This window comes from Silurus aristotelis (assembly GCF_946808225.1).
Source record: "Silurus aristotelis genome assembly, chromosome: 10".
Taxonomy (NCBI): domain Eukaryota; kingdom Metazoa; phylum Chordata; class Actinopteri; order Siluriformes; family Siluridae; genus Silurus; species Silurus aristotelis.
The window spans coordinates 4555008-4580007 of record NC_139583.1 but is presented as its reverse complement, the minus strand read 5'-3'; the positions used below and the strand labels follow the sequence as shown (position 1 = coordinate 4580007).

Below are 25000 nucleotides of genomic sequence, written 5' to 3'. Positions count from 1 at the left end.
CATTACCTACATTAACTGACCTGAATATATCAGTGTTTGTGTCATTTGAATCTACATGACCATTTTCTTTATAAACCTTATGAACCACACTTGCTAATGTGCAACAAATCAACTGGTTTTAAAACCAGTTACCTCATAAGGCATTTCTTCCCATATTCATTATAAAAAAAATCCCAGTATCTAAATAACCTAAAATTATTTCATGAAATTGATCATGGTCTTTAAACCTAATCAGAGAGATTAGGAGATTAAGCAGGATTAGTAATTGACAGATATGTTAGATTTAGTTAAATTCCAAAAAACTGTGCTGTAAATATCTCTTTCTGATGAAAACAATCATTTTATTTCTTACATCATACAAAGGAAAATGCAAATGTATGCAAATATGATTAGGTGAAGCATTCCTTTGCACATAACTGTCCATTTTCAGCAATACTTGTAAGAATTTTAGTAATCCACTGGAAGAACTGGTTGTATATCTACTGTTTTTGAAAAAGAAAATAATTTTTTGGGCTTATTTAGGATCAATGCAATGGGTGCTCAGAGTAATGGAATTAGAGGATTTTACTGGGTGTCCCATTTTGTGCTTTCCTGCCTCTCAGTTAATCCATCATCTTCTGTCTATTATCCATTCGTTTTCTAACAGCTTGTTCATACAGACAAAGTGTGATTTTGGCCAGCTGAAGAAAAAAAAAAAAAAAAATTCATAAATAGTAGCAATCTGTATGCGTTGCTTTATCTTGCCACAAGAGGGCACTGTTTACTACATTACGTTTACTGAGAACTCCTGAGGTACCCAAATTCTTGATTCAACAAATCCAAACAAATCCTCTGTTAAACGTTAATGTGCAACTACAAGGTCTTGAATTGAAAGCAGAACAGTTTTATCCTAAAGGATGGAAATCTTCAAGTATGAAAATTAAAGTGGAAGAAAGAAAAAGCACAAATAATGATAGCTGCCTGAAAACACACAGTGATCTAAGTTCCTAAGAAATGAATGATCCTTTAATTAAGAAACCAAGGAACTTAGTCAAACATTATATATCGTCTTCTTCTTTCGGCTGAGTTGCCACAGCAGATCATTTGTCTCCATGCCACTCTGTCCTCTGCATCTCCCTTTTTCACACCAACTATCTGCATGTCTTCCCTCACTACATCCATAAACCTCCTCCTTGGCCTTCCTCTTTTCCTCCTTCCCAGTCAAACATTATATATACATTAGTTAAATAATCTGTGTTTATTAGTTTTAGGCATATTATACTGAAAAATTTTAATCTCAAAATGAGCTTGACCATCCTCTGCTGTGTGAAGGAGATCATTCATCAAAACAGGAATGTATTTTGAGAAAAAACACTCCATTAGATCATATGCAACCATATGCAAGATCATATCTCTATGAGATCATCTGCCAAATGCCATACATGTAAGTATGAGAAAGAAACCTTGGGAGGAACCAGACTCAAATAGAGCCCCTTTTTATCTGGGTGAAATGATTGGATTTGAGATAGCACACATAATACATTTACCACCTTAATTCATGTATCTTCAATAGCTGGTTATTAGCTGGATACAGTACACACTATACACGGTAAGTACACAAACAAGATATTTACAGTAATTTTACAAAGGTTATATATTGAACTGGCTTTTGTATGTTTGATAGTAACTTGACTTGTTATCCTCCTGGGTCAAGTAAAGATTTCATGCTATCGCATCCAAAGACATCCTATACAACGGTTTGCCTCCAAATCTGTGGTAAAAGTTTGGAGATGGAAAGTCAGGTGTCCCAATACTTTTAGCTCTGATAGGAATGGGGTTTCTGATCGGAAGTACAGTCAATCTGGAGGATGTTTGCTTGCCCAGGAGATAGAGAATCAGTGCTAATTAACGGAAACATAGGCCATTACAAACATGAATTGGCTCCGATTAAGATGTGCTTTAAAGCAGCGTTTAGAGGAGAAGAAAATCTCACAATACTAAATGGCTTCCTATTCTATATCATTTTGCTTAGTTGTGTATTGTATAACTTATTCAGCCAAGCTATTTGTGCATCAAAAATGCTAGATACCTGTTATCGTTGTACTATTAGATACTTAATTCAATCTTATTTGTAAATATAGCACTTTTAACAATGGACATGGGCATTAATTTGTTCCAGGAATTAAAAAACTCCCTGAGATGATTATAAGGAAGAAACCTAGGAGCCCATCCTCATCTGGTTAAAGGACATCTATATTCATCAGTATAGGAAAGTATTGGATTTGGCTTGGCACCACATGATGCATTTCATCAGTAGCTGCTCATTAACTCGTTAGCTAATTAGCAGACGGGGAGTAAGAAGATCGAGATTGAGAGCCACATCCTTGATATGAAAGAGGTGATTATTTGGATAGTGACCACCTTTTGTATCAATGCTTATAAAAAATGATTGTAATTTGTGTTGCACGTGTGAGTCATGTCGGCTCCATCATTGCATCAGAACAGGAAAGCCGTCTCCCTGCGCACGAGTCAAATACACCAGAGAGCTGATGTGTGTTTCTGCCCTAATGGCCATCCATTACAGCGTATCAGGCAAGCCATTACAAACAGCTCTGCCTGCTTTCTCACCCATGACGCACGTTTTGGCATTTACGTGCAGTGCAGGAAAGCTGGCTGGATAATGAGAGATGGTTGAGATTAAAAGGTAGATGCTTGTCGTGCACTTTTAGCGATCTTATCTCTAAAGGTGTAATGTGTAAACGCATCAGATGTGCCTTTTGTATTCGGTACGTACGTTTCCAGAGACTGTAGCTACATATCCTGTTCCTTGTTTAACTTCAGTGGGATTTTGGATGCTTTCATGAGCAAAAGCTTTAAAAACTAACAACTGATTTTAGCGGGTTCTCACCACTGGTGCTTTATTAGGGATCTAAATCTCCAGCTGGATTACTGTAAACCCAATGTAAAGTAGGTTGTTCAACTGATCTGAATTGAATTTCAGCTTAAGACATTTTTGTGAAGCTTTTTTACTGGAGAGGAAAACCCATGAGGAGAACCCACACCGATGCGTCGAGCCTCCTGCAGACTGTGGGGGAGTCGTGGAGATGGCAGCATGAATCACTCAGAGAGTGGGAGATAGGGGCAGGTAGAGCAAATGAGTGGGCAGAGAGTAAATGTCAGGGTGTTGAATATATCCTACACACTGAAGGTTGAACTGATTGGGAAAGTGAGTTATCAGGAGTCAGACACCCTGCAGAGAAGGAGCAAAAGAACGAACTAGAGGATCAAACATTCATCATACAAGGGAGTTGAACGTATTAGGAGGATGAAGATGGGGAACAGTGTATAGATCACATGTTGGATCACATGGAGTAATTGTAGGAATTACATTAGAACGTTAATGATGTCAGGCCACATTCATTTTAACATTATGGAATTGAAATAAACATATTTGGTAAAGATATAGCAAATATATCATCCTACATTTACAAGACTAATAACATTTTAATTGGCTTGATAAGATTATATGGAAAAAGAGAAATATAGCTCCATTTCACAAAAAAGTAAAAAAAAAAAAAAAAAAAAAAAAGGAAAGGCATATAGATGTGAACATTATTAATTCTGTCTATAATAAACTGTAAATACATAACACTGTTGGCTTTTGAATGTCTGATGCTATTCTAGTGTATGTGTCTTGTTATACATATTATCTGACTTTTTTGTTACTTCTGAGAGTGTCAAAGATCTTAATTTTGCCATATATTCAGTGTTTGTCTTTTTTCCTGCCCTACGGGTATGCAAAGTTTTGCTCCTGTCTGCAAAATATCAGTAAACACGGCCTAATATGCCGAACCAGCCCACGATGAGTCACCAACATGCCCAATCTGCCACTCTTAATCTTAATAAGTTTATTACACTGTGAGATGGACTGAATTGAATTACTCTCTCATTACACATGACTTCCTTTTCCAGCTGACCTCGTCCTACAGCTTTATAAATAATATCAGTTTAATAAAATTCAGTCTTTTTTCTTTTAAAAATATAAAACATTTCCAGGGATGACATGTGGGTTAAAATTGAGATTGCAGTGCACGACTGGTTATAAACAAGATACGCATCTTTACGATTTTAGTCATCATGTTGTGATATGGACAGAAATTATGTTAGGAACAAAAAGCTTAAATGATCGATGTTATCTTCATCCTAATTAAGTTTGCTAATATGGTTGTTGTTCTTCCCAAGTTTGCCTGTGTTTTTCGAATAAATCAACTGTAATATGAACTAAGGAAAAGACCACATGCACTTCCTGATACTATAGGAGGTTCAACGGTCTGTGATGTTATTTATTCATCCTGTTTTGTAGCCACTGGTTCACTACTTTAAACTAATCGATGTTCATAATCTTGCTAACTCAGGTACTGTGAGATATGCTATGGATTATGATTGTTTATTGTAAAAAAATACAGAGTTTGCACAAACATTGCACAGCTACAACATCTAGCTATAGATATTACACTGGATTAGCAAGAGATGCTGATCAACATTCGTTCATTTAATTATACAGTGATCATACTGCTACTTAATGCCTTTATAAGCCCTTTCCAAGAATGAGTATGCATCAGCGCTTCTACAATTTTCTCACAATGTCCTAGTACTCTGTTTTAACCATGCTGAACTACAACATCATTTGGGATAACTAAACTGAAAAGGCGAATTTACATCAGATACACTCATAAAGGCATTTACTTTTACATTTACGCCATTAAGCAGACGCTATGAATGCATTGAGTCTCTATCGATGAATAAATCAACACTGATTCACCAGATTATAAACTTAAGATACCATTAGCCTACAACCATGAGAGAATTTTTTTTAAATCAAACCAGGAACAGACATATTATGATGCATGACCTATGCTGGATTTCACCCCAATCTGGGTGAATTTAGGTAAAGAAATAAAACATTTAAAAGAACTACTATTTTGTTTCTTATCTGTCACTCTACCACATGTATTTGTTAATAAATGTCAAGTCATATTTTCTGTGTTTGTATATAATACAAAAACCCAGCCATTATGGATGCACAAGCCAGTGCACTCTTAGTGCCGGGCCCAAGCCTGGGTAAACGGGGAGGGTTGCGTTAGGAAGGGCATCCAGCGTAAAACATGTGCCAAATCAAATATGCGGATCACAAATGAGAATTTAATACCGGATCGGTCGAGGCCCAGGTTAACAACGACTGCCACAGGTATCGTTAGCCGACAGGGTACCGGTGGAAATTGGGCTACTGTTGGACGAAGGAGGAGAAGGAGAGGAGGAAGACATCTACAGAGACGGCAGGGAAAGGAGCAGTGTAGGAGAGTGGAGGTTCGGGTTGGTACTTTAAATGTTGGTACTTTGACGGGTAAAGGGAGAGAGGTAGCTGATATGATGGAGAGGAGAAAAGTAGATATGCTGTGTGTTCAGGAGACCAAGTGGAAAGGGAGTAAGGCCAGGAACATTGGAGGTGGGTTTAAACTGTTTTATTATGGTGTGGATGGAAAGAGAAATGGTGTAGGGGTGATTCTGAAGGAAGAGTACAGTAAGAGTGTAGTGGAGGTGAAGAGAGTTTCTGATAGGGTGATGATCGTGAAGGTGGAAGTTGAAGGGATGATGATAAATGTCATCAGTGCCTATGCTCCACAAGTTGGCTGTGAGATGGAGGAGAAGGAAAGATTCTGGAGTGAATTAGATGAAGTGGTAGATGGTGTACCTAGGAAAGAACCATTGGTGATTGGGGCAGACTTTAATGGGCATGTAGGTGGAGGGAACAGAGGTGATGAGGAGGTGATGGGTAGGTATGGTTTTAAGGAGAGGAATGTGGAAGGGCAGATGGTGGTGGATTTTGCTAAAAGGATGGAAATGGCAGTGGTGAACACTTATTTTAAGAAGAAGGAGGATCATAGGGTGACGTATAAAAGCGGAGGAAGGTGCACACAGTTGGACTATGTGCTATGCAGGAGATGCAACCTAAAGGAGATTGGAGACTGTAAGGTGTTGGCAGGGGACAGTGTAGCTAGACAGCATCGGATGGTGGTCTGTAGGATGGTTTTGGAGGCGAAGAAGAAGAGGAGGAGAGTGAGGACTGAAAGAAGAATAAGATGGTGGAAACTGAAGGAGGAAGAGTGTAGTGTGAGGTTCAGGGAAGAGGTCAGACAGAGGCTCAGTGGTGTTAAGGAGGTGTTGGAAGATTGGGCAACTACTGCAGGAGTGATGAGGGAGGCAGCTAGAAAAGTACTTGGTGTAACATCTGGAAATAGAAAGCAAGACAAGGAGACGTGGTGGTGGAATGAGGAAGTGCAGGAGAGCATAAGGAGAAAGAGGTTGGCAAAACAGAAGTGGGATCGACTGAGTGATGAGAAAAGTAGGCAGGAGTACAAGGAGATGCGGCAGCAGGTTAAGAGGGATGTGGCGAAAGCCAAGGAAAAGGCATATGAGGAGCTGTATGAGAGGTTGGACACTAAGGAAGGAGAAAAGGATTTATACCGATTGGCCAGGCAGAGGGACCGAGCTGGGAAGGATGTACTGCAAGTTAGAGCAGTAAAGGATGGAGAGGGAAATGTGCTGACTAGTGAGGAGAGTGTGTTGAGAAGGTGGAGGGAGTATTTTGAGCAGTTGATGAATGAGGAAAATCAGAGAGAGAGAAGGTTGGATGATGTGGAGTTGGTGAAGCAGGAAGTGGATAGGATTAGTAAGGAGGAAGTGAGAGCAGCGATTAAGAGGATGAAGAGTGGAAAGTCGGTTGGACCAGATAACATACCGATAGAAACGGGGAGATGTTTAGTAGAGATGGCAGTGGAGTTTTTGACCAGATTGTTTAACAGGATTTTGGAAGGTGAGAAGATGCCTGAGGAATGGAGAAGAAGTGTGCTGGTACCGATCTTTAAGCATAAAGGAGATGTGCAGTCTTGCAGTAACTACAGGGGAATTAAGTTGATCAGTCACACCATGAAGTTATGGGAAAGAGTAGTGGAAGCCAGGCTGAGAGAAGAGGTGACCATCTGTGAGCAACAGTATGGTTTCATGCCGAGGAAGAGCACCACAAATGCCTTATTTGCTTTAAGAATGTTGATGGAGAAGTATAGAGAAGGACAGAAGGAATTGCATTGTGTATTTGTGGATTTAGAGAAGGCGTACGACAGGGTGCCAAGAGAGGAGTTGTGGTATTGTATGAGGAAGTCAGGTGTGTCAGAGAAGTATGTGAGGGTGGTGCAGGACATGTATGAGGACAGTGTGACGGCAGTGAAGTGTGCAGTAGGAACGACAGACTGGTTCAGGCTGAAGGTTGGACTGCATCAAGGATCGGCCTTGAGCCCTTTCCTGTTTGCAGTGGTGATGGACAGGTTGACGGACGAGGTCAGACAGGAGTCTCCCTGGACTATGATGTTTGCGGATGATATTGTGATTTGTTGTGAGAGTAGGGAGCAGGTTGAGAAGAGCCTGGAGAGGTGGAGATATGCGTTGGAGAGAAGGGGAATGAAACTCAGTAGGAGTAAGACAGAATACATGTGTGTGAATGAGAGGGAGGGCAGTGGAGTTGTGCGGTTGCAGGGAGAAGAGCTGGAGAAGGTGGAGGAATTCAGGTACCTGGGGACAACAGTGCAAATTAATGGTGAGTGTGTTAGAGAAGTGAAGAAAAGAGTGCAGGCAGGGTGGAGTGGGTGGAGAAGAGTGACAGGAGTGATTTGTGATAGTGGGGTATCTGCAAAAATGAAAGGGAAAGTTTATAGGTCTGTGGTGAGACCTGCAATGTTGTATGGATTAGAGACAGTGGCATTGAGTAAAAGACAGGAGGTGGAGCTGGAGGTAGCAGAGCTGAAGATGTTAAGGTTTTCGTTGGGAGTGACGAGGATGGATAAGATTAGAAATGAGTTTATTAGAGGGACAGCGCATGTAGGATGTTTTGGTGACAAGGTGAGGGAGGCGAGATTGAGATGGTTTGGACATGTGCAGAGGAGGGACATGAATTATATTGGTAAAAGAATGCTGAGGATGGAGCCACCAGGTAGGAGGAAAAGAGGAAGGCCAAGAAGGAGGTTTATGGATGTGGTGAGGGAAGACATGCAGGTAGTTGGTGTAAAAGAGGCAGATGTAGAGGACAGGGTGGTATGGAGACAGATGATCCGCTGTGGCTACCCCTAATGGGAGCAGCCGAAAGAAGAAGAAGAAGAAGTATATAATACAAACACAGAAAATCACATCATATTATATAAAGCTGTTGAGAGTCAAACATTGTCAAACGTTCTAACTTGGATTATTTCAAATGGTCATTCCATCAACGGGCTCGTCTTTTTGGCAACACCAGGCAAAAATACAAACAAAAAAACATAGTATATAGAGAAATCACCAAACTCCCTTCTGAAGACATTCCCATAGTGAAGAATTGATGATACAAAGCACAGACAATGGAGACTCTTTCCATACATATTGAATAAATAAACATTTAATTACAGTAAACAACAATGTTTTCTTTCTTTACAAAATTGTATGTTTATTATTAGACTGAAGATTATGCCATACAAGCTGTTAACATATATACAATTACATATAAGAACAATGCATTTAGATACAGTACACCTGTGATTTGCCTTGTAGCTGCAACTTGTAGCTGCTGTTGTTAAAATTAAACAGGACCTTCTAACCAATCAGATTTGAGAATTAATTTAATTGTTGTATAGGTTGTATAAGTAAAATCACAGCCCTCACATATTTTTTTTCCTCAATTGTACATAAATGTGAGTCAAGAAGCATCATACAAATCCACTGATACACTGATATACGGACAAAGGTTTGTGGACTGCTGACAAAAAATTCTTATGTGCTTTTTGAACAACGGATTCCACATTTAGTCCCCATTTGCTGATATAATAACCTCCACTCTTCTGGGGAAATATTTCTCTAGATTTTGGAGTGTGCTCATAGAGATTTGTGCTCATTCAGCCTCAAAAGTGTTAGTAAAGTCAGGTACTGATGTAGGTGAGGTGAGGAGGCCTGAGGTGCCATCAGCATTCCCATTCATCCCAAAGGATCTGAGGATCTGTAAAGCTCTGATCTCTGAGGTCAGAGCTTTACAGAAGGCCAATAAAGATCTTCCATTACAAACCATGTAAAGCCTGTCTTCGTGTGCACAGGTGCACTTTCATGCTGGAACAGGTTTGGGTCTTCTAGTTCAAGTGAAGGGAAAATTTCATGCTATCTTATTCAAACACATACTATACAACTGTGTGCCTTCAACTTTGTGGTAACAGTTTGAGGAAGAACCAAAAAGTCAGGTGTCTCAATACTTTTGTCCATGTAGTAAATCGTACAATCGCACTTTTTACATAGTCCATCAACGTTATTTGAGATCATAATATACAGAGATGAATGTTTCTACGATATCAGTACACATGGACAACTGGAAAAAAGATGCATTTACTGTTTGTTCACTGTGTCATAACATCTTAGCATAATCTTACTTCACTTAAAGTCACCAGAATGTGTAAATATAGAGTTAATTATCTGAATCAGACATCATTGAAGTTACAACATCAGTTGTTATAACCTTGTAAAATACTATAGGTCTACATGGGAAGTGTTATAACACAAGATCAATTCAATGCCAAATAACATCTTGTTGAAGTGACATAAAGCGAGACAGCATGACATTAATGGCAGCTGATTTGAGGATTTGAGTTTTACGAGGGTCAAATTGTGACGTCTAGACGTCTGGGTCAGAGCATCTCCAAAACTGCAGCTCTTGTGAGATGTTCCTGGTCTGCAGTGGTCAGTATCTATTAAAAGTGCTCCAAGGAAGGAACAGTGGTGAACTGGCGACAGGGTCGTGGGCGGCCGAGGCTCATTGATGTACGTGGGGAGCGAAGGCTAGTCCGTGTGGTCCGATCCAACAGACGAGCTCCTGTAGCTCAAACTACTGAAGAAGTTCATGCTGTTAATGCTCGACGGTTCACAACTTATTTGGAAGCAAAAAGAGGATCAACACAATATTAGACAGGTGGTCATAATGTTATACCTGATCAGTGTTTATAGAAGTAATAATGGTTTTAGTTACATTGGGAATTGTATTGGTTCTAATGGAAACTGTAATGGTGCAAATATAATTGCTGTTTTTCCCGGGTTTGCCTGAGTTGTAGAATTAAATATTAACAAAAGAAAATAAAAGGGGGCACTTCCATGCGTCTTCTATTAGTGGATAGTTATGTTTTGAGAACCAATAGAGCACATTCTAGTAACTACATGTTGGTATCTACTGAATAACACTAGGGGCCATTAGGAGATTATTGAGCATCCGGGTTCCAGTACATTTCAGTACATTACACTCGTGTGTTTGGTTTTTGGAGAATGATTTCATTATGAACACAAACACAGTATATAATACACTGACCATTTGGTAATGGTTTGGATTGTTGCAGATGATGGTTTGTAATGGTATTGTAGTGGAAACATTACAGTTTCTGTGATGGTCCCAATTGTAGATTTTTTTTTAGAAGAAAACAACATATAGACTGTTCATAATACATATTCATCAGTTATTCATAATTAAACTGAACATTATTTATGTAAATGACCACAATTGCTTTCTCTCTAGGCAGTAGCTTATCCTTTTTCCTTCTCGTTAACATTTTATACCCAGTCTAGACCTTTCACTTCTGTGAACTGGCTTCGTGACAACACTGAAAAACACCACACAAATGAAATTGAAGTGGATTGAAAAGTATTATAGTAAAAATAAAATAATTTGCAACAGTTTTTATGAATAAATACTGCAATCACAATAATAAATACATCCTTTATCACTGGATGAGTCCCAATAAAATGCTGCTGCTGCTGCTGGAGATGAGAAACCCCACTGTTATAAACAATGTCCAGTATTTTGAGTTGGCTTTAGGGTGTATCTAAGAGGAGTGTGTGCCACCGTGCTGTTTCCACCTGCCCTCGGCTGCACATCTCCTTCCAGTGCTGTTGCCCCTCCTCCGGGCCCTCAGAGCCAATCAGAACACGACCAAGTACACTACTTTTTGTGTAGAGCCGTCCCTGTGAAAATTATATATACATATATATATGTCGGTGAGTCAGAACTGCGAGATAAAATGTTGCAATTGCGAGAAGAAAAATAAAACGCAATTCTGACTTAATTTCTCGCAATTGCGACTTTTTATCTCGCAGTTCTGACTTTACACGCACTCACCAATGTGTTAACCATCTCTTCATTTCTCAAAATTGCATCATCGTAAGTTTCTCGCTGACTCACTCGTTCTGCCCAAAGTATATCTTTTTTTCTTATTCTGCCTAAACTACAAGATGACGTCAGAATTCATTCAATATATTCAGAATCCATTCAATAGTCTCATGTTTTATTCAGTATATTCGAAATTTATATATATATAATAAATGGGCAATTCCACATTTATTTGTTCTATAACGTGTTCTAAAAAATATTTACATGATCATTTAAAAAAAAAAAAGGTATATATAAGGATATGATGTTTTCTATTTACCTGCATAACGATGAACTCCAGGACCAGAGGCAGTCTGATGATGTCACCAGGTGGTAAATCGAACAGGAACGGTGCGTTCCACACGGCGTTAGGTCCACTAGCCCCTTTGGTCTCTTTAGTACTGATCACGTTCCCCCCCTGACGCAGGTTGATGACGATGTAGTGATCTGATACATGAAGAAAAGCTCCTGTCACTTTTGATTTGTGGGAATTTTCAATAAAAACCAGATCCATTGTTAAAGTCCTGTATTCATTAATTTATCTATTTAATAACTTCATTAAATCATCATTTAATTAACAATGTCTTGTTTATTATCTCATTGAATAGGAGAAATTGCTGCTAACTTTGTAGATGTTCTTTGTTTAGTACCTCAGACAATACACTAAATCTACAACAGAATTGTGACACCTGATTTCTCCAGCCATATGTGGTTTCTCTTCGGTTTAACAAATGTGGTGGCACACAGATGTGTCTTTAGTAGCATGAAATTCCCCTTCACTTGAACTATTATTGAACTAACAGTAAATAATGCTAGCATACCTGCAGCCCCAGGCATTCGAGTCAGCTTGGCAAGGTTCTCAGCTTTGCGCACCATCACTTTAATCCGATGGGCTTGAGTCTGGTACTGAAGCAGGACAAAAAGTTGACCCAAAGGCTTGGAAATGCACACTGATGTCCTCAACGTGCCCAAGGGCTCTTGAATACTGTGGCTCTGAAAGCACACATGAAAAATAGTGCAGTCAGTAAACTGGAAGTAGTTTCAGCTGCAAAGTAAATCACTGGAATATATTAATGCACTCACTCACATAATCATAATCATTTTTAAACCACTGCTGAGGTTGAATAAAGAAAAAAGCGTATAAAAACTGATGTGAAAATTTATCATTCATGAAGGAAGTCTCCAGTGTCTGAGCTTTGTTGGTGTGTTTTTTCTTCAACATGAGTTTTTAAACACAGTAAGGTCAAAACAGAGGAAAAAAAGAAGCTGGGGAAAGAATGAGCTGCTATAATACAATAAATGTTTTGTGGATGAATATCAAATGCAACTGCAAACTGATCTCTGTAAAAATCTTTACACAGTAAATTACACAATACAATTCAAAAACATATCAATGTCAGAGATCTTGTGTGTGCCTTTGTTTCCACTCATGTAATGTCTCCACACAATTCTCACCATAGGTTCAACTGAACTCTGTCAGGATTTGGGGAACCCTGTCAAGTTTTTGTGCCCTGTTTTGTTTGTTCTTTTCTTGTGTTTCCTGTTCTCCCCACAAGATGTCGCCATTGTGTCCCTGTGTCCCTCAATAGCTACCTATTATTTCCACTTGTGTTCAGTCGTAGTTGTTAACGTTATGCAGTCTGTCTGTTACATTTTGGTTGCCTGTGTTTCCAGCCCTATCTCGAGCAGCCCTGTGTAAGTGGTTTCAAAAAGATTTGTTCTTCTTCCGTGCTTTTTCCAGGGAAAGCCTTTTTTTTTTTTTTTTTCCCTTTTAAGTGGTAGATTTAATTGTGTTCTGCTTTCGAGTTGTACAGAGTGGTGCAGGGAAACAGTTCCAACCCTCTTCGCCATTAGTTATAATGAATCAGTGGAGAGGGTTGGCTGTAAAACCTTTTATAATAATGGTGATAGCGTGAGTGCTGCACAAAGGGAATTTCGGCAACATTACCAGTTAGGACTTCATAATTGTGTCCCGTCTGCTAATTTCAAAGAAACGGGTTAAGCCCTAAAAAAGAAGTCTTCGGGTGGCGTTGAACGGCCCACACACCAGAGCTGCCCTCAACGCTCTGTTCGACAACATGCTTCATCGCTGTGTTGAGCTGTTGATTTATGTAATCACATAAGCAAACGGAATGACGTCCCACCTGAAATTCCCTTCACTCAAACTATCACCATTCTTATAAAAGGCTTCTACAGTGAACGCTCGTTGTGCACCACTCCGCCACTCCATAACTATTGGCAAGGGGTTCAAAATGAGGTCAACCTGGTTCCAAACAAAGACGCCCTCAGAGTCGCCAACTCCTAATTCCAATAATTCCCGTTTCCAGATTTTCCGATCCAATTTTGTCGTTATCCACCATTTCCTCTTTAGGATTTTTGTTCTGTGAACACTGTTTTTGTTTTTCCTGATTTGTTTGTATTTTTGGACTTTCAAAAAAAAAAAAAAAAGAAGGGTACTTTTAATCAATTAGTTACACAAAGTACCTTGGGTTTTACCTCGATTGGCAAACTTATAATGGTTATCGTTTGTATTTTTTGTTTTTGTTTTTTCATTTTGATTTCTTGTTTATGTACTTATTTAGCCTTATTCATCATCCAATCAGAGGTGGTGAAAGTACACACATTCTTTACTTAATTAGAAATACAGATACTAATGTTTTAAAAGTACTTAAGTAAAAAGTAGCCTTTACTACTACCTGTTTTAGTGTCACGTGGGTAACTGGACCTCACATCATATTAATATATTATAACTATTTAAACAACCACCATATAAAACACAAGCAGAGAAAATATGATGCTGATCAGGTAATCAGGAATGTTAGCTATAGTTCTTGTTGGCTTCTGCCTGCTTATTGTGAGCTTCATAAACTAGTCTACATCAGTGGTGTGCAAGAGCCAGGAAATGATACACCAGTGGCAGGTTGAAAAATCTGTGCAATGACAGGAAATTGTTTGATTTGCTGAAAACGGTGAGGAATAAAAAGGAAAAATATTTATCATGTCACCAAATAGATTAAAACTAAAGAAACGAGTCTGGATTAAAATGTAAGAAGTGGAAAGTACAGATATTTGAAAATGTAATTAGTGAAAGTAAAAATGTGTTAAAAATAAATAGTGAATAAAATTCTGATACCAGAAACATCTGCTTATGTACAGTAACAACGTATTTGTTCTTCATTACCCCCCACCTCTGCATCCAACCTAGATTTTATTCTGTCTGCCGATTTGGATTTGTTTGCCTGTTTTTTATAATAAACTTCCATATTTAGCATTTGTATCCTTTTCAACTATTGTGCGTTCGATACAATACATTACAATCAACACCTGCAGGTTTATTACAGGGTTATTTTCATTAGTGATGCAGACAGATGTGCACTCCTTATAGATTATTGTAATGTTTCATTTCATTTTCTCCCACTTTGTTGTTTAAGATTTATCCGTAATCCCGTTTGATTTCATTCATGACACGTGTATTGAGAAGTTGGTGTTGATCAGTAGGCAAACTGTTGGAGTTTTAATCCTAAATCATACTCAACCCACACGCACACACACACACACACACACGCACACACACACACACACACACACACACACACACACACACACACACACACACACACGCCTACTGAGGATTATATCATAGCAGTGGGTGCTGTTTCATCTGTGTGTGTTTCGAATCCACAAAGCAAACATCTGTTCTAATAATGAGCACGTTTCTCACAAATGTCACCGAGTTCCCTGCTGCGTAATACATACAAGTACAAAATACATGCAGTCTTAATCCAGAGAGGAGGCGGATAACAAACCTACATAAATAAACGCGGCAGGACTTGCTGATTTCAGCCTCGAAGAGCAAATTAGGCATATATATATATTTATTATTATATTTTTGCTGATAATTATAATATATAAGTCAGTTTTAATGCTAGGGGAGTGGTGGCTCCAGCGGTTAAGGCGCTGGGTTGCCGATCGGAAGGTCGGGGGTTCGAGCCCCGGTATCGTCAAGCTGCCACTCTTGGGCCCTTGAGCAAGGCCCTTAACCCTCTATGCTCCGGGGGTCCCTTACGAGGGAAATATCAAGGTCTGTGTGACGTCGGAGTGACGTGGGGCCGCCTTCCCGTGGGCTCACCACCTGCAGGAGGGACCGTAAGGGACGGTGCTATGAGGATTGGGCAGCAGTTGAAGGCGGGGGCCTGCTTAGACTGATGCCCCCGCGACCCGGATTACGGATAAGTGGAAGAAAATGAATGAATGAATGAGTTTTAATGCTACTTCATGGACAAAGTGTATTAAAAAAACTAATTGAATAAATCACTAAGAGAAATAAATGCATGTTAGACTGCACAGCGTGTAGTTTATTCCTAATATCTGCTGGATATATAAATTAAATAACCATCTTCTGTATTATAAAAACCCTAATTGAATGGGATCAGATCAGTAAAAAAAAAACTATTTTTTTTTTTTTGCCAAATAAAATGATCCCAACAGCATTTTTTTGATGACTGTAGCGGAGCTGTTACACTAATGATATCATGATATACACGTACACAAACAGGCTTTGCACTAACTCAATTTCCTGTGGCAATAATTCAACATTCCTTCTCTCATTGTGCATCAAGAGCAAGATTCCCAGTGAGATGAAAAAGTGGGAGCGCATCTGATTTAATATAAAGAGTTTTATTGGTTCACCTAAACCCGTTCGGCAATTTCATTGGTCTAATGTTATGGGGCTCAGTTTTTCGTCTTGAAGTTTGTGAAACCGGGAAAACCCCCGAAAAAATCCATAAATTAGCCGCTTCATTGTTTAAGCCGCGAGGTTCAAAGCGTGGGGAAAAAGTAGCGTCTTATAGTCCGGAAAATACGGTATTTACATTTGTTCAAGTGCCGTCTCTGCCTCCATTCTGCCACTGGTCTCTTTCTGACTGTGTTCACCTGTTCTGTGTCTCTCGTTAGTTAGCTTGTCTTTACTGTATACGCCCCACTGTGTCTTTGTCTCCTCATGCATTCATTAATGCCAAGCTCCTGGGTTGTGCATATCCTATCCTGGTTTTCCTTTCATGATCATGGATTATTCTAGTTTGTTTTAGCCTGCCCCCCTCTGTGTTTTGACACATGTTCGATTTCTGATAGCGTTTCATGGATTACGCGTAAATCTCTGAGTTTACTCAGTAGCATCCTGCTCTCGGTGACCACACGTAAAAGGATTCTTCTGATTTACTTTATTTTCCTCTACTACACTCGCAGCAACAAGAGAGTCTGTCGGAAAAAATGTGATTCCCAGAAACGAATGTGCATTCTGACTATCCTGTAACAGTATATCATGACCAGCTCTGCGTATCTATTCAGAATTTATGTATATAAGCACAAAAGAAGTCTGATTGCACAGTGAATAGAAAAGTGGCAGCTCATTTGTTAAGATGTTGGCCTTCAGTTCAAATCCTGGCACAACTAAGCTGCCACTGCTGGGCCCTTGAGCATGGCCCTTAACCACTTTTCTATCTATCTATCTATCTATCTATCTATCTATCTATCTATCTATCTATCTATCTATCTATCTATCTATCTATCTATCTATCTATCTATCTATCTATTTATCTATCTATCTGTCTGTCTGTCTGTCTGTTCTGTCGGTCTATCTATCTGTCTGTCCTTCCAAATATCCATTACTTTAACCATCTATCTATCTATCTATCTATCTATCTATCTATCTATCTATCTATCTATCTATCTATCTATCTATCTATCTATCTTGATACAATTCATTTTATATTAGCAAATAAAGCGGTAATAACAAATTATATACGTTTGTTCCTGGGGGAGTGGTGGCTCCAGCGCTGGGTTACCGATCGGAAGGTCGGGGGTTCAAGCCCCGGTATCGCCAAGCTGCCACTCTTGGGCCCTTGAGCAAGGCCCTTAACCCTCTATGCTCCAGGGGACCCTTACGAGAAAAATAAACCAAGGACAGTGACGTCGGAGCGACGTGAGGCCGCCTTCCCGTGGGCTCACCACCTGCAGGAGGAACCGTAAGGGACCGGTGCTGAGAGGAGGGCCTTGACAGCCCGATCCCTGGACACGGAGAAGTGTCTGGGGAATCTGCTTAGACTGCTGCCCCCGTGACCCGAATTACGGAGAAGATGAAAAAAGATGATGAAATACGTTTGTTCCTTATAATTTTGAGTTGTTGTCACAACAGCTTGTAGCATTTCAGAGAAACCAGAACTTTTTTCTGTCCTGAATACTTTCCCATGCTGTAATTCTTAATGGTTACAAAGCTCTGATACTGGAGACTCCTTCCAGAAAAGTTAAATAGACATTTTGTTTATAGAATACATCACCATATCAACAACTATAAGATTCTCTTTGTCAAATAACAAGTTTGGGTTTATTTTTCTAACCTCCGTTTTGAATTATAGCTGAAGCTATTATCAGAGCCGCTGCTAGAAAAAATTCATCAAGCGGCATTATAATACTTTTAAACTACACACTTTGGAAGCAAACTGAAGATACAAACCATATAGTGTTAAAATAGAAAGTCTTGTTATTTAATTTAATCTGAGTTTGTTGTCTTTTTTACACTTTCTCCACACTTCTTCTTCGCTCTCATAGTAATGCCCTCTGGCACAGTTTTCCTTCTTCACTGAGGACAAAGCGTGGGTGTTGCGCCACTCAAGTCACTCAGCACTAATCCCTATCACCATATCACCATCTAGCAGCAGAGTGGAAAATGCAGCGTACACACACACACACACACACACACACACACACACACACACACAAACAGGGGGAGCTACGTTCTGATTACAAAGTCACATTCTCACATAGATAGAGCGAGCGAACGTGATATGGATTATTACAGAAGCGGAGTGCCGCATTTTCCATCCACCTGCGTCACCTGTTAGGAGCAGGAACACGCACGGGGACGCACGGTGCAGCGCTGACCTCAGAAACGGGAAATGTGATGGAGCTGATGGAACTGATGACACATCACCAACAGGCCGGAGGCAAATCTGATACGCAGTGTTGCTCAATAACAGCTTTTCCACATCTTAATCTAATCGGAGTCATCTCATTTTCAAGATGCACTGATGAATGTTTTATAGCTCTGAGGTTTCGCTTCATTGACCAAGTCACCTCTTCAGATTGTATATCAACAGAGTGGTTTTAAATTGTACAATATATCCTATTATAGGTCACAATTGTCTTTTTTTTTTTTTTACAAAAGTGAAAATTGTAGATTGATATTCTTTCTAGATGTATTGTGCTTATTAACTCACAAACCGAACGAATAAATAAACAAATGGGTTATTTTGGCCTGAATACATCATACAGCTCTATGTACATAATATCACCAATCTCGATTTAAAAGAACAATTATATTTGCAAAAACATTCTCCAAAAACAAATCAATTAAAAAAACTTTTACAGCTTCTCCCATTAGGGGTCGCCAAAGCGGACTATCCAGATGTTTGATTTGGCACATTTTTTTACGCTGGATACCCTTCCTAACGCAACCCTCCCCGTTTATCCAGGCTTGGGACTAAGGCTTGTGCAACCCTAATGGCTGAGGTTGGTTCCCAGACCGGGGATGGAACCCGGGCCGCAGCGGTGAGAGCGCCGCATCCTAACCACTAGACCACCGGGGAACCTCTAAAAACAAATCAATTAAAATGTTGAAAACCCTAACACTAACCTATCCTTACTAGTTGTAAAAAAAAAGAAAGAAAGCATGTTTAAATGTGCAAAATCCCTTATAATCTAAGGTTCCTGAGATGCTGTGAGTCCCCATAACAATCCTGTAACAGTAATTCAGCATTATTGTTGTGTGTCAGGGGTGTCATTGGTGGTAAATCTGGTAACGTATTTGTCATATGCTGTTTTAGATGTGTTAGATGTCATCAGTGCTTAGTTATAGGCACTAAAGAAGTCTCAGTACATGGTAACAAGCAAGAACTATCAACCAGGAAGCAAGGAAGAGAGCATTAACATAGCAAGACAAAGAGTGAGTGGATGGTTGAATGATATGATATTAAACGAATATGACTCTTGATTTATGGGAATTCTTTTATCACTAAACAGGATGCTTATTTGGGTAGTGAAAGAAAGTAATTTTCTTTGCTGTGTAACTTTCTTTCGGCTTCTCCCAGTAGGGGTCGCCACAGCGGATCATCTGTATTCGTGATCCGCATGTTCGATTTGGCACATGTTTTTCCGCTGAATGCCCTTCCCAACGCAACCCTCCCCATTTATCCGGGCTTGGGACCGGCAATAAGAGTGCACTGGCTTGTGCAACCCTAATGGATGGGGTTGGTTCCCTGACTGGCAGTGAAAGCGCCGAATCCTAACCACTAGACCACCAGTAGTAAGTTGTGTAGGTGGATAACTCAAGATAACCAAAGAATGAGTTTCTCCCTGTTCCATGTTTAAAGAAAAGAAAGAAAATAAAGATGCTTTATACTTGTCACATGTACTTTACACCACAGTGAAATTCTTTCTTCACATATCCCAGAGATGTTAGGAGCTGCGGTCAGAGCATAGGGTCAGCCACGATTCAGTGCCCCTGGAGTACTGAGGGTTAGGGGTCTTGTTTTATGAGACCCAAAAGTGGCAGCTTGCCGATACCTGGGCTTTAACCCCTGACCTTCCAATCAGTAACCAGAGCCTTAACAAATAAGCTTAGCCCAATCTGCATCTATGCACTCATGGGGTCCCATCTTAGTGCCAATACCTCCACTTAGATTCTTATGTTTAATATTTATATATTATTTGCTTTCTCTGTGAAACCTTTTTGGGTGAAAATTGACATACTGTGCCAAAAAATATATTTAGATTTTAGTAAAAAAATCCATATTTCTTGGCTGCCAATGATAATTTGTGGTACATTAAAATGTGTTGCATTAGTGTTAAGTATGTATTCCATTTCCCATCTTTTGAAACTATAACATGTTTCTGTACCTTTTTTGCTCGCCTCCTAGCAGGATTCAGCTGGCGGGCGTAGGTGATGGTGGTATCGGGCTCCCAGTCCATCTCACTACAGTTGAGCTCTAGATCACCAAGTGGTGTCTCTCGGAGGCCTGAGAAATCTTTACCGCACACGGCCAGTTTGAGAGTGCAGGTCCGGAGCTCTTCTACGGATCCAACCATCAGAGTATACACCTGAGTCTGAGGTTCTAGGCTCAGGCTGTTTCTGCGTGATGGTACTGCCTGAAGGGCAGCAGGGCACAGTGGGGGCAGGCTGGCTCGCACCATGGCACCACTGAGCCTCCTGGAGCCCTTTAACAAACTGAGGATTGTGATGGTGAGGGTGCCATCTGCTGGACAGAACAGCAAGGAGAACTGAACCGTAGGAGGTTGCTTGTTCGTGATAGAGCTGCGTCTGGAGCTCTGGCTGGTGCTGTATTGAGATGGAGATAGCTCCCCCTGTTGGATAGATGGCAAATGCTCGGGATAGGAACCTGTCAGAAAGCTGTCTCCAATCACCGTTGAGCGACGATCCAGAGCGCGGCGTGTTTTAGACCCTAGGCTAATTTTAGGGATACTCGGGAGGGAGGCTCGCCCATGAACATTGGGTTTAAACGGAGAACAGGGGGCAGAGGGGGTGCTCAGGCGGCGGAGGGCGAATCGAGATTTCTGAGGGCTTTTCAAGCTGGTTGAGACGTGCGGGAAACTGCTCTGGCTGTCATCGGATGGTGTAAAGCTGCTGGCCTCTAATGGATAGTCCAATACATCGCCATCCAATTCTTCATACTGCTGTTTAACTGGAAGAATTTTGATCGACGGGGACGAGCTGAGAGTCACAGTCACGTGATCTGACGGGGCAGATTGTAGGTAAAACTCCTCCTCTTTAGCATCAGAAGAGTAGGATTTCTTGCGACGCCAACAAATAATGCAGCCCAGCACAAGACAGAAGCAGATGATGGCCAGGCCAACAGCCAGGAGGATCTGCAAATGAACTGAGACAAATTTATTCATATCACATAATCATCCACAATATGTTTTACTTAAAACTCTGAATGAATTTCTTATGTATTGGTATCTATACATCACATCTTTCACTTTTGTCATGACAGTCTCGGTTATTCAACGGAAAAATTAAACTTTATCTCTGGCGATCTTGTTTGCGTACACACTGTATCTCACTTCTTTCATTGGTGTATTGTTTTCCTTCTTCTCTAAACAGCACAGATCGCTCCTTATCTGATTATAGGACACAGGAAATGTCCATCTGTCCTCATCACAGCTAGATGGAGATGAAGCAAACACAGGCAAAGCTTTGATCTAAAACAGAGCCACCACGTGACCTTGGCTGGATCGGGTTTGTTCCTCTGCTGCCGAGGACGTGTCTAATTGAGAGACTCTCTTTTTACGCATATCCGTGTTGTCTGTGTATGTAGGATTATGTGTTGCTATGATAAGATTCCATATTCCTACTAACCCAAGTTTGATACTTATGTATGTGGTTTAGCAAACATGCATGGCTTGAGAAAAGCTTGATTTGCCAAGGAAAAAAAAGCAGCTAGAATCTTTGGGTGTCAGAATTAAAAATCTGGGTTTAATACGTCATTAAAGTAGTAGTTCTTAAACATATTGCACCCAGGGATGTTGCACCCAAATGAGGATGGTTTCCCTTTTGAGTCTGGTTCCTCTCAAGGTTTCTTCCTCAAAACATCTTAGGGAGTTTTTCCTTGCCACAGTCACCATGGCTACTCATCAGGGATAAATACATATCGTTCACCTTAACTGTTGATTTCTGTAAAGCTGCTTTGAGACAATGTCTGTTGTGAAAAGCGCAATAGAAATAAACTTGACTTGACTTGACTTGGCTTGACTTGACTTGACTTGACTTGACTTGACTTGACATGTGTACAACAGCAAAGCAAATTCAATGTTAGATTTATGTCATGCGTACAATAAAAATGCCTATTTATTACTGCTTTTTATTCCTAAACTTTCTACCAGCAGAACATTGCACCCGAGCTCACATTACAGTTACGGTTTGGAATGGGTTTATGTTGGGATTCCAGTCTTTCAGCAGCAAGGACCACTCAAATATAGTCAAATATGCTGATAACTATTAAACCCAGTGATAAATATAATAATTTTTGAGAACGGTCAGTTGTGTTTCCGCCATATTTTTATTCACAGAATATGTTGTGATTCACAAACCAGTGGGGGTCACTGGATACCATTTTAGGGACCAACCAAAAATATGTAAATATATGTAAAAAAAATATGTAAAAATGGAAACAATTCAAATAATAAATCAGTATGTGTAAAGTGCTTATGGGGTTTGAATGGCATGGACTTTATGCGCATGTTTAATTAGGGTTAAGGTCATTTCATATGATGTAAAACCCTTTTTGCACCGAGGCCCTGACTCAGCACATTACATTGCTCACACAGAGCTATACCCCAGTGAACTTACATCTATTTGCAAATACAATCCCCCACAACAAAGTGCTATTTACACTTATTAAAAGGTGGAAAATATTTAATACGCCTACTGCAATCGCTCTAAGTGCCGGAGATAAGCTGAGAGCCAATTCAAGATAAAAATAAGTCACATGGTTAAGTTCATGTTGTGGTTTAAACAACTGGAGTGCAAGACAAGGCTTCCAAAGCTTAACAGTAGGGTCTAAAAAGAAATAAATACCAAATGCAGCAGTATTTAACTATGACTGGTGTTTAAATCGTAAAGTATTTAATTACTGAGTAAACAGCTATTATTATTATCAGTAGTAGTAGTATAGTAGTAGTGTTGGGATTGATAGTAATATGAAAATGTAATAAAATAAAAAACATTGTTTTCACTAATTATTATTTTACTCTTTAAAAAAAATTCTACATAAAACATACTGTTTTATTGTTTAATCTACTATTCAATATGTTATATTTCATACTATTATGATGATAATAATAATCATCCTCAATGTCATTTTAACTTTATTGTTTTTACTAATTATTATTTTACATTTATAAAAATGTTCAATAAAAAATATACTGTTTATTGTTGAATATCTTATATAGTTTATACTATAATAATAGAAATCATCATCATCATCATAAAAATATAAAATATGCAGTTTTATTGTTAAAATAATATTCTATATTTTATACTATAATAATAATAATAATAAGTAATGTATTCCTCTTCCTCCTCATCATTATTACTATCATTATTACTTATGTTAAACTATAATAATAATGTGCAAAAACTTTTTTTTATTTTCTATTTTTTTTTATTTCTATTTATTTCATTTTTTTTTTTTTTTATGTGCAACTGGAAGCTTTTGTCACCAAAACATCCCTTTTATTGCTAAATATACTATTTTATATTCAATACTGTAATCATTATCATCATCATATTCATCCTTATGCGTCCCTGTTTTCTGTATGAAAAAATTTGTAACTTTATTACCTTCTAAATGGAGGCGCATGGTCACGGCTCCAGCACGCGCGCGCGCCCGCGATGAGCGTTACCGGGTGATGTGCACGCGCTCTCCGGTATCAGGATCGCTCTTCAGCCCCCAGAGCTGTTCCGCATCGCGCGCGACGATCACGCCGCAGAAAAGAAAAGCACGAGCAGGTGGGCGTGCTTCAAACCACGCCCAAAACCGCGCCAAGCGCCGCATCGGACGCGCCGCAACATTTTAAGCGTCCCGGAAGGTGGGCGTTCCACTCCAGAGGCACGTGGAAGAGTTCTGACGCGCTGTGATTGGTCAGAGATCCAAACATTAAAAACAAAAAAAAAGACCATTACAGTTTTCCATCAACGGAACTGAAAGTGAAGAACCTCCAGCTCCAGCACAACAATGTCTATGTGCACATAGTGAGATATGGTGTGTTGAGTTTAGAGTAGAAGAAATACAGGATCATGCACAGAGCCCTGACCTCCTCAAACCCACTAAACACCTCTAAGGTTCATTGGAGCCTCCTCAATTAACAAGCAGTGATTTACCAATGTTCTTGAAGCGGAGTAAAAAATAAATTCAAGTCAGTTTAATGTAATTAATGTTAATTTGTAGAACAATGGACATGTGTCTACAGCTTTAAAGAGATAAAGCAGTTATAAGGTTGCATAAAAGAATATATCAGTTTAGTGCCAATAAGTTTGTTCCTTGTAATTATACATTTATATGAGCGAGACAGTGGCAAGAAACACTTCCTGTGATGGCATAAGAAAGACTCAAAAGGGAACCCATCCTCATCTAACACCGAATGTCCATTCATTACAGGTCCATCATTGTTAAGGTGTGCAGTGATAGGCACTTAAATTGCCTTTGCCTTCGCAGACACTATCTACAGTCCATATCCATCTCAAAAGATCTCGAGCCGCTCAGCAACCCCATGGACCTGTTGAGGTGGAACCATCTCCAGCTGCACAGAGTGGTCTCGAATTTAAGAGAACTCAGGCGTAGGGTGACAGGATAAATCTGTCAGATCCGCACAAATAAATCCCTAAAGCCACGCTCCAGAGCGGAGAAGTTTCCCAGAAACATGGAGAAAAATGGAGCTAATTATAACAGTAAATAAACAGCAATAAAGCTGGATTTACATGTATTTTCAGTGATGTGCTTCTTATCACACAGGTCTATAGAGTACAATACAACAAGGCATCCTGTTGTAGGAAAATTATCAAATAGGAAATTGCCCTTAAAGCATTGTTCTCCGGGGGTGCTGTATCATGGCTCCTAACATTGCTGGGATATAAGAAGAAAGAATTTTATTGTGTTGTAATGTCCATGAGACAAGTAAAAAGCATCCCTT

The 25000-nt window shown here is 39.6% G+C and overlaps 2 protein-coding genes across 2 annotated transcripts in view; one reads left to right on the top strand and one right to left on the bottom strand.

The window, feature by feature from the left end:
- The window catches only part of LOC310732045 (uncharacterized protein), a 195052-nt gene extending 186867 nt beyond the window's left edge, over positions 1-8185 (top strand). The window contains exon 2 of the mRNA XM_083552238.1: positions 5137-8185. Within this exon, the coding sequence (XP_083408364.1) occupies positions 5137-8160 (3024 nt within the window). The 3' untranslated portion in view covers positions 8161-8185. The remainder of the gene's footprint in view (positions 1-5136) is intronic.
- A 298-nt stretch (positions 8186-8483) lies between these two features.
- On the bottom strand, positions 8484-24206 carry LOC310732117 (synaptotagmin-1). Its single transcript, XM_083552434.1, has 5 exons — positions 23652-24206; positions 20189-21186; positions 12058-12229; positions 11517-11683; positions 8484-11052 (listed from the first exon to the last, which is right to left on the bottom strand). Exons 1-5 carry the CDS (start codon positions 23668-23670, stop codon positions 10903-10905), a joined length of 1506 nt encoding a protein of 501 aa, XP_083408560.1. The 5' UTR covers positions 23671-24206; the 3' UTR covers positions 8484-10902.
- Positions 24207-25000: the final 794 nt, after the last annotated feature.

Coding starts and splice junctions, on each gene's coding strand:
- LOC310732117 (XM_083552434.1), bottom strand. Junction 11,684..12,057: donor TCGAATGCCTGGGGCTGCAG/GTATGCTAGCAT, acceptor TTCATGTATCAG/ATCACTACATCGTCATCAAC. Junction 11,053..11,516: donor TGGAGTTCATCGTTATGCAG/GTAAATAGAAAA, acceptor TAATTTTCACAG/GGACGGCTCTACACAAAAAG.